We start from the raw sequence: 11200 nt of genomic DNA on the forward strand, positions 1-11200 counted from the left end.
ATGAACCGTGCAAAATTGACCGTGTAATGTTAAAAGGAGATATTATTATTGAGAAATTCATTTGACTGCTAAAAAGAATTCTTCTCGCGGCGGTTTAAACTTTAGCGATTAACATATCCCCCATGAGAATCCAGGAAAATCCAATGAAGCTTCATAGCCCGATATTAAGTATAGAGCGTTCTCGCTTTCGATCGATTTCCATTATTTCCGATAATTTTTACAGAGCTATAGCTTTAGGAAAGTTACTTGGACTGTAAAACAAAAGAAAGTGAAAAATCAAAGGGGATAATGGACGATATTAATTTTCCATTATTGCTCGATACTTTCTCGGCTTGATAATTGATCGATCGAGCTTGAAATCACGGCAAGCGTTAGATTTTCGAAAGCACGACGATTTAGATTGGCAACAAGTGGACCCGAGACGATTGTAAAAACGTCCAGTCGGAAGAATCTACGTTTATCGTACAATTAAATAAGATATTCAATCGCTTCTTTTATCTATAATCCATCTATATTCTATGCATGCATACTCATACAGTACTATGTGAAAGCATATTTCTACTGCAGTATGCTGCATTTGCAAATCAAGATACCGACGTCAAGTTTAAATTTCTACGATGACTAATTTCATATATTTAACAGAATTATCTTGAAAGTTAAACCGACATTGCACGATCATATGCGCGCTCGCGTCCAAGACCACAAGACAATTTCTATATACGCGATACGACTCTAGCGATTTAGAAAGAGTATAAAAAGCTGATTGTCCGGCAAAAGCTTCTTCGCCGCTTCTCTTTACGAGCAGTTAATCACGATGCGACGCGCCGCACGAGCTTCGATCTTTCGATCTTTCGAGAGAGAGAGAGAGAGAGAGAGAGAGAAAGACTTTTACTCGAAAATTTATCGAGCGAGAGCGAACCAAACGTCGAAACATTCTGTCCAGCTTGTTAAGGGCAAAGATATCTTATTACAACGTGATATATCGTAGACATGCTAGCGATAGTAATAATTAGAAAGTATCGACGTAATAGGTTGAGTTTCGGAATCAAACTTAAACGACAAGAAATATCCACTTTGGCAGTCGTTATAAATATTAATGAAAAATAGAAAAATAATGAAGAAATGCCGAGAGGATGAAAGATACCGATTATCAGTTTCGTTTATCAAACAAGAACGATCATCCTGACGTAGGCGATGGAATAATATTAATCTACGAAAATAGGTATTCCTTTTCAAACGATTCTTGTCCGTACATAAATCGAAGAGTTTCGATGCCCTAAGAGAGCGAGAATGGAAATGCCCGAAGGTGGCGTTTATAATTTTCATTTTTCTCATTGAATTTTACAGAAAAAGATCGAGCAAATATTACGAAGTCAACGAAAATATACGTATTATTTATCAAGAGTAAATAATATCGCGATTAAGAAGGGAGATAAACATTTCTCTCTTGATTATATTCGCTCGAGCGAATCGTTTAACGTGCTTTGTCGATCGTGAAATCGCATCAATCATTATCAATAACCGTAACGAAGATCGGAAATGTAGATCGGAGCGAAGGAGGACAGATCATGGATTTTCTTGCGTCCATCGAGGATCGAGCGAGCACGATCGCGCCGTACTTTGTCGATAACGGGCCATACTTTGTCCGATTGGGTCGGTACGAATACTTCGATAACGAAACTTATCTTACTTATCGAAGGAAATAAGGTGATAAGGATATTGTTCGTGCTCATTTGCAAACGTCCTATCTACACGACATACAGAATTTCTCCAACTTATTTGCATAAATCGTGAACGACGGTGCGATTAACGTCTTCGAAGAAACTTTGTAGGAATGGTAAAGTAAATTTTCAAAAGTTCGCGACCGGCGTAAGCGGCAATAATCTTTTTATTAGATTCACAACTACAAATATCTACTATGGTCGGTTTTAGAAGTAACAAAGAACTTTACGAGTACTTTCTTCAGAATATTATCGAGTTTGCACTTTCCATTTCTCCGGCGGAAAGACTTTACAACGAGGTACCTTTCTCCGATCAATCGTAATGTCCGCAACTATAGATTACATTTTAATTTAATCCTAATTTAGAGTTTAAGCGCGAAGACAAAAACATCAAGGACTTTTATTTTTGCGAAATAGCATATACTTCGGACGCGGTACGCGCGGTGTAACGGAACATTTTTAACGTGCATCGATTGACGATAGAACGACGTATCATTATGCCCATTAGGTGTGCGATCGAACCATTTACGTCTCGCCATTACGATCGCGCTTACAGAGAGAGAGAGAAACACGCGCGTCTATACGATCAAGCAGACTTGTATAAGAGTAGAGTTTGCACGAGTGGCTTTACACAAGAAGAGAGCAACGACTTTGCTTCGAGTCGTGTTCCGTAAGATGAGACGAGGACAAGGGCAAGGCCAAGTCCACGTGCTCTCCAATCATCGTTGCGCTTTCCAACTTACGAGCTGCCTCTCTTTCTCTCTCTTCCTCTTCTTTCACACTCTTCTTCTTTGCTCGAACGACTCGACTGTACCAATTGAAGGACTTGTTGTTTTTCCCTACTTTACTTATATTTTATTCCCTAATTCCGCTGCCTTTTTTTCTTCTTCTTTCACGACAAATTTATCAATCGGTCGACATTATCGAACTTACGGACAGATCGAAAGAGACTTTTGCTACGTATGTGTGTGTAAAAAGTAAATATCTTCTTTAAAAATTGTTATGAACCTATCGAATCACGAATCACGAATCACGTAGAAACGATTTGAAACGTCGCAAATGGATAGAAGGTGCATATGTAATTAAATACAGGGCGACTGCTTCATAATCGTGTAATCAATGTCACTACTTAATTATTAACCATTACAAGCTAAATTACTCCCGTACGGACTTTCGCTTCGTAATTATTACGCGACACATCTCATGTGGCATTCTTTGAAACGTGTACGTACATACATGCATATAGATAGTTACTCGCACGGATGAAAAGTTGCAGTTGAAGTACTCACAAAGTATCTTACCTAGGCGAGTTAATCATACTTTAAGCGAAACGAGGTAAAGAAGAAGAGAGAGAGAGAGAGAGAGAGAGAGAGAGAGAGGGAGAGCGAGAGAAGTATTTTTCAAAACACAGCGACGGCAAATGCGTCTACTTTCTCGAGCGTTGATTGATTGTAACTCAACTAAAATGCTAGAATAATAACAGCTCTCTCGTGCTACCGGTCGTAACGGTAAACAAGCTTGGAATATGGTGACGTGAATATCATAATGTACTATTCCACGGTCTAGATGCGCCATTTCCATTGAATTACCAATGAAATATTGTAGAACGAAGGAGGACGCGATCTATGTTAATCGCATCTAATTAATATCTTTATCTTATTGTTAATTATTTTAGCTAGGCTTTTTAAATCGATTTATCTTGTATCTACTTATAACTAAAAAAGAAGAGAAAATTATCAATAATTATCAATGTTCACGAAACGTAATATACGAATAGATATGTACATATCTATTTAGCATGATGGCTTTCACATCCGATTCTTGGGAAAAACAAATGTTGCTCTTTTCTAAGATACGATCGAAACCGTGAGGAGTCGATGAACTTCAACGTTCGTTGCTGTCTTCATTGTCGTGCGTCGCAAGAAAAAAGAACACGAAACCCACGATCATTGCTAACGCGACATTAAGCGTATTTTATAGCTCCAACTCGATGTTTATCGTGTCGTCTCTCTCTCTCTCTCTCTCTCTCCCTCTCTCTCGCCGTGTTTCGCCCGACCTTTAGCTTGAACTTTCATGCCTCGAAAGAATCTTGTAGGAGAACTCGTAAGTCCCGGCAAAGTCTCACGGTAAATAACAGTGTCGATGAGAGCGTATAGACACGGACCGACTCGCAGAAGCGCTCCTAGAATACTCCCTTTTTCTCCTCGAACCGTGAATAATCCGGCGAGTATGCAAATTGCGACTAATCCGATAAAGGAGCACCGATACGGTTGTTTGCTGCTTCGGTGGGCCTGAGAAAAGGAAGGGTTCCACAAAGTTCTCCTTCTTGCATGCACCTAGTGCACGATCGATTGCGCTCGTTAAAAGGTATCGTCGATGGTCATCCTTAGATTCGAATATCGGATTCGGAACGATATAATGAAAAATCGATCGAAAGAAAGAAGAAATATATTAAATTAATTAATTGGTTAGAAGGTCTATCTAAGTGATTCTATGATAATAAAATGTAAGTAATAGAGAATTAACGATAAAAAGGGATAATATTTGAGGCATGCATTCGGACGGTTATTTCGACATTTTCGGCATTGCGAACGACCGAAAGGAAATAAGATTCGAGTCGTTGATATAGCGAAATAAATACATTGTTACGCGATCTCATCGAAGGGATCTTCTTTTAATTTTTCTCGCGTTAAAATGGCCCGATTATAGACGAAATCTATAAAATCACTTAATCACCGAGAAATTTGACACGAGATAACGTAATTATTTAAAAATTAAATCGTTCGGTATAGATATCAATTATCCGTATTTTTTCTTTAACGCTGATATCAACGACGGGTACATTGATAGTAACGCGTCAGTGCAATAAAATCGAATCACGTAAAGTCACGTTTCTTTAAATATAAAGGTACATTTAAATAAAGGTAAATGTTTGCTTTAAGAGAAATATTTCATGTTCTTGACGTTAGTCTTTGCTCGTCGAAAACCCATCTACACGGCAGTAATATCTACTCGGCAAAAAAAAGATTATCGCTTCAATTGGAAAATACGTCCGATTGCATATATATATATATATATATATATATATATATATATATATAATGCATAATAGTTACGTGTGGTATGTACCAATTTCAAACGTTCCTGCGAATCTACGTGATATATATTTTACTTATATAAATCATATTTCCGCCTACTAATACTTGCATACGATTTTATGGGAGATTTTCATATCGCATTTCGAAAAATTTAAATGATTTTTCAGGATAATTTTTCGAACGACATCGATTACAATAACGTAACAACATCGTACAATAACGGCGCGCGATATGATATTTATTTATAAATAGGGAAAGAAATGAGAGAAAGAAAGAAAAAGAAAAAGAAAGAAGACGAATGATCGAAAAAAAGAGAAAAGGAAGAAAGAAGAACGAGATAAAGTTAAAATCTTGCCGTTTGTATGAGCGATCATTGTTTACGTTTGTTTGCACGATCATTGAAGTTACAAATTTAAATACGATTGTGCAACTTGTATTACCGACGATGTGCATTAAGAAGTCATTTTGTGGCCATATATTCCTATATAAATAATTATACCAATGAAGCTTAATATAATACTCTCTCTCTCTCTCTCTCTCTCTCTCTCTCTAATATATATTATGATCCATTAAAAGTGCTTATTAATCCATTAAATTCATTATGCGAATGCATTGAAATGAATTATATCATAACGATATTACGTTATATCTTGAAGAAATTCTTCACCGCTCGACGGTGAATAATTTCGATTCTATCCGATGATTCTGATTTATATACGACGATAGAAGGATCCGTGTAAAACAGTTTTTGAAACGTTGCCGGATCAAATATCGCAGCCGCATTCTTCCTTCTTAGAATACGAACTTCGTATACGTTCTTAAGAAATGAAGATCTTAAAGAATGAAGAGTACTGTACGAATTCTTTTCGCTTGATCGAATGTTATATGATATAAAAAGACAAAAACAAGAGTTTTCTCGTGGATCTACCGATACTACGTACGTAGATATACGCACGTAAAGACGTTCGACGTAATAAAGTAGAATAATCGCATGCGCTTCCTGCGTACGAGATAGCCGACAAACATTCGCATTTCCAATACTCGATCGGTGGAAACCTAGAATAAATGGAGGTTGGTTATAGAATGCGCCGGTTGGTTAGTAAACGACATCGATTACGACATCCGATCGAGTCTCCTGTATGTCAGAGAGTAGAGATATACTATTATATATAATGCATAATCCAAAGCGACGTTTATGTATTAGCGTTGGCAATAAGGAGAAACCTGAAATTCCTAGAGCGTGTCTCGTTTTATTACGGCTCAGACGTATAAGTTTCACCCTAAGGTCCGTTTACGAAAATGCAAAACATAATTACCGCGTAACGAGATACAATTATACGTATCCGCGTCTAAACTCGCTCGACTCGAGTTAAAATCGAAAAAATGAAAAGCCAACGTCCGGTCGTAATTACGATATGACGACATACCGATAACAATTACATCCCTTTTCTTCTACGATCTATTACGTGGATCGATCGAAAAGACTTTTCGAGTGCGTATGATACACAGGTGCACCCATGAAACCCTAAATCGTTTTGTGTCCATTCGAAAGCTTTACGAAGAATCATGCTTTCGAAATCCGTCAATTGATTTTTAATTTTCTCTTTCACAGAAGAAACGTTGGATCAATCGGCGTCCTCGTCCTTTTGGAGTCCCACCATAAAATCGCAAAATATTTTCCCAACGGACACGTCGGATTTCTTTTCTTCCGGTAGTGGATTGCTTAACGGGAATCCTACAGCGAACGTTTTCCGAAGCGGATTCGGTGGAATAGATAATCTAGGGAGTCGTGGTATTACGGTAAGACCACCGAGAACGAGACCTCTCGATTACAGCGAGAGATCCACCGCGGAATTACGTAAAAATCCTTCTCTTTCCTCTCCGGACGAGTGCGCTCGTGCCTGTCGCGAGAACGAGCCACCGAGGATATGCTACTACCATTTCACCCTCGAATACTATACCGTACTTGGCGCGTAAGTATAAACTTTTGTTCCGTTAAATATATGTATATATATATATATATATATATATATGTCTACGATACATATCAGAGAGAGAGAGAGAGAGAGAGAGAGCTTTCATGTATCCGGCATTGTATCTATCTGCCGGTTGAAGGGTAAAACCGTCTATCAATTTACAGGGCCTGCCAAATATGCACGCCGAACGCGACGAACGTTGTCTGGAGCGAGTGTCAGTGCGTTCTTGCCGACGGCGTTGAACGTAGTATCTTAACCGCCAACAGAATGGTACCAGGACCTAGTATACAAGTTTGTCAGGGTGACAAAGTGGTAGTCGACGTCGAGAATCACATGGAAGGTATGGAAGTTACTATCCATTGGCATGGTGTCTTTCAGAAGGGCTCACAGTATTACGACGGCGTACCATTTGTGACCCAATGTCCTATACAAGAGGGTAGTACGTTTAGGTAATGTGTAGTATAATATTGACATATAGATTGTATTTATTCGTGTCAAATACTAAACGATTGTCTTACGGTTGTAAAGGTACCAATGGATCGCTGGCAACGAGGGCACACATTTCTGGCATGCCCATACCGGACTACAAAAGATGGACGGACTTTACGGAAGTATAGTCATTCGACAGCCTCCCAGTAAAGATCCCAACAGCAATCTCTACGATTACGATTTGACCACTCACGTTTTATTAATGAGCGATTGGTTTCATGAAAATGCGGCCGAACGATTCCCAGGGCGTCTAGCCGTTAATACCGGTCAGGCACCTGAAAGTGTTCTCATCAATGGAAAGGGACAATTTCGCGTGAGCAGACTTTTCTTTTCTTTCTTCTTTGTCTTCTTCCTTTCACGTCTTACTAATTTTAATCGTAGGATCCAAATACCGGTTTCATGACCAACACGCCGCTCGAAGTTTTCACGATAACGCCTGGACGCCGTTATCGTTTCCGACTTATCAATTCCTACGGATCCGTTTGTCCGGCACAAATCACGTTCGAGGGTCACTCGTTGACCGTCATCGCTACCGATGGAGAACCCGTTCATCCCGTTACAGTGAACACCATCATATCCTTTTCCGGTAAGTATCGCTTTAATAATATGCTTTCGTTAGGTATCATTAATGAACTCGTCGTTTTCCATTGACATAGGCGAACGTTATGACTTTGTGATAAATGCTGACCAAACGGTCGGAGCATACTGGATACAAGTGCGATCGCTCGGTGAATGCGGTATACCGCGTGCCCAACAGCTGGCTATATTGCGTTACGCGCGTGGCCCTTACCAACCTACTACTACGCCACCCACGTACGATTATGGTCTTCCGCAGGGTGTCGTGAGTACAATCTTATATCCTAGATATTGGATTTTTAATCACCCCCCATCACTTTTACTTCCTCACTTTTATCCTGTCGAAAAGAAAAACTCTCTCAGAGAACGATATCCTTTATACGATCGCGAATCGAAATCAATTTGATTTAAATGACGATAATCGTCGAAATGATTATTTTTCTATGGGGAAATGCGATTCCAGGTATTGAATCCACTCGATGCCATTTGCAATCGTCCAAGGGAAGACGCGATTTGTGTGAGTCAATTGAAGAATGCTCGTCACGTCGACGAAGGAATTCTTCAACAACGCCCAGACGTAAAGATATTCTTGCCATTCCGTTTTCTCTTTTACAGACCGGAAGAGGTCTTTCAACCTCAAACCTACAATCGTTTCTTAGGTAAAAATGGCCGTCTCGCCATTATCATGGAGATTAGCATCCAAGTACATTCTTTATAATTATCCCTATGGATTATTTGATTTACGCTTTCAGTCGCGCCGACCGGGGATCACGTAATTTCCCTCGTCGACGAGATCTCCTTTACGTTTCCACCAGCGCCGCTGCTTTCGCAGATCGACGATATCCCACCTGAACAATTCTGCAACGGGGATAATAGGCCGGCCGATTGCGGTGCAAACTGCATGTGCACGCATCAAGTTGACATACCGTACAACGCGATCGTCGAAGTCGTACTCGTAGACGAGGGTACGTTACAACTTATTTCGTTAATAAATGGACAATTAATGGAACGGCAATGTAACTTTTCTTTACAGTACAACAACCGAATTTGTCGCATCCGTTCCATCTCCACGGATACGCTTTCAACGTGATCGGTATCGGACGTTCGCCCGATAAAAACGTGAAGAAGATCAACTTGAAGCACGCTTTGGATCTCGACAAGAGAGGATTGCTTCACAGACAATTTAATCTGCCGCCGGCCAAGGATACGATAGCTGTTCCGAACAACGGCTACGTTATTTTCAGATTCCGTGCTGACAATCCAGGTCAGCACACCATTTTTTCTCTTTCTCCGTTGCATCTTTCAATTTGTTCTCTTCTTTTTTTTTTTTTCTTTTTTTTTTTTTTTACTTCTTCTAATACTCTTCGATCGATACCATTTACATTTTATTTACAGGATATTGGCTCTTCCATTGTCATTTCCTCTTCCACATATTGATCGGTATGGACCTGATTTTACACGTAGGCACGCACGCGGATCTTCCACCGGTACCGCCTAATTTCCCCGTTTGCGGTAATCATTTGCCGCCTATAACACCGCCAGTACAGATAGACAGCATATATCATTGAACGTTCGGCAATAGGAAAAACACTAAAGTTGAAAAGGTCCAAAGCGTAAGCGATATTTGTAGTATATTTCTGTAAAGTACGTTTCTCTCTCTTCTTTTTCTTTTTCCTTTCTTTTTCTCCTATTTGTTTAATTTCTTTATAATCGGTGGGGTCGTTCGGTAATAGTCCAATTAGTTTAATGTTTTCGATAGATCCAAAAGACCGAATCGACCCAATCGACGATCGTACTCGATCATAATCTAATCTCGTCTTGGTCTTATAGGCTAGAAGCGTTCCGAGCTCTATATCTCGATGTTGAGTCTTGGGTGCGAAGTATTTAGATCGAGTTCCACTCTACTACGATACATTTCAAGTTTTGTAAATAATTGTAGAAATAGTCATTAAATTTTAACAAGAATTGGGAGCAAGGGTGAAGTAGTAGTGGTTTAGAGGTCAGCGTTAGGGAGGGGGAGAGAGAGAGAGAGAGAGAGAGAGAGAGAGGATACTAAATGGTTCATACGCATCGATTCTCGATCTCGCGTGAATTCTTTATTTGATAACGAACGACTCGCATAACCATCGATGGATCATAATAGCGCTTATTGATTTAGTTAGGGGAAATAAATTCGCGCTCGCACGTTTATCAACTTGCGGTATTACGTATGCGTCTTCTAGCTTGCGCCGCGACGTTGCGTCAACTGCGTTAAATAGATTCTCGATGTGCGATCCAACGAAAATAAGGAGAATTTTGTGCTATTATATGCTATTATAATCTATGCCGCGTATATGTATGCGCGAAAGATATTTTCGAATCCTACGAAACGGCAGTATTTCGATTGTCCACCCAATATTTATGTCCTTCCTGCTTTATGTTTGAAATCAAATCGCAAATACCAATTGAAACGATGGAGAAATACGCATAGAAATCTAACAAATTTAAGTTTAAGATTATTTATTCGATCGTGTTAAATTAATAAATCGATGGGTAATACACTTGGAAAGGAGCGCTTCGTCAGGCTAGCGGACACAATGCATAAGTAGTACTCACACGAGACGCACGCGTACTACCTTTTTTGTTAAACCGTGCGTCGTGTCGTCGTGCGGAAAAACGATTAATACTTATGGTGCCTTCATCTTTCTTCGTCTTTAAGAAAAGTACTCATACTGCAACGTCGCGAGATAAAAACTAACGATCTAAGTAAATACTTACGTGCCTGCGTGCGCACGTGCACGATGTAACAGATTACATTATGAATTCACTTGTAGATAAAATTCAGATCCGTCTATTAAATGTACGCTGTAATACTCAATAATATCCATAATGAATGCTCAATCATTACGAACGAGCGCGTTTTCCGTACGATGTTTATTGTTAATGTTGACACGTATTTTCCAGTCAACATCTAAGTATGTGTCATTTATTAAGCGTGAAGAAAATGTTTCTGGAATTTCTCTTACTTTTTTTTTGTCGTTTGATCGGTCTGTAAAACATACGTAGAGTAATCTTCGTTCAGATTCTCTAGGAACATTTTCTTACAATTGTTGATAAAATATGTAACTACAATAAAACGTTATATATATATATATATATATATATATATATATATATATGTATATGTATGTATATATATATATGTATGTATATATAAATCATAGAAGATATAGTTTTAATAAGGGTTTATACATTGTTGTTATTAGGTTGTATTGTCCTATTTACCATAGATATAATAGCAAGCGATATAAAAATGAATTCGTGTTAAATCATTAATACCGCATAGAGGAAACGAAAGAGA

At 38.9% G+C, this 11200-nt stretch overlaps 1 protein-coding gene across 2 annotated transcripts in view; it reads left to right on the forward strand.

Moving 5' to 3' along the window:
• The window catches only part of LOC124950548 (laccase), a 28500-nt gene extending 17771 nt beyond the window's left edge, over positions 1–10729 (forward strand). For both annotated transcript variants that reach the window (XM_047497396.1, XM_047497395.1), the window contains 9 exons: positions 6432–6792; positions 6960–7244; positions 7324–7597; positions 7666–7870; positions 7941–8125; positions 8324–8519; positions 8613–8825; positions 8894–9124; positions 9256–10729. In XM_047497396.1, coding sequence (XP_047353352.1) covers positions 6432–6792; positions 6960–7244; positions 7324–7597; positions 7666–7870; positions 7941–8125; positions 8324–8519; positions 8613–8825; positions 8894–9124; positions 9256–9428 — 2123 coding nt within the window. In that variant the 3' untranslated portion in view covers positions 9429–10729. The remainder of the gene's footprint in view (positions 1–6431; positions 6793–6959; positions 7245–7323; positions 7598–7665; positions 7871–7940; positions 8126–8323; positions 8520–8612; positions 8826–8893; positions 9125–9255) is intronic.
• The last annotated feature ends 471 nt before the right edge of the window (positions 10730–11200 follow it).

Source organism: Vespa velutina, chromosome 7, assembly GCF_912470025.1.
Source record: "Vespa velutina chromosome 7, iVesVel2.1, whole genome shotgun sequence".
Classification (NCBI taxonomy): domain Eukaryota; kingdom Metazoa; phylum Arthropoda; class Insecta; order Hymenoptera; family Vespidae; genus Vespa; species Vespa velutina.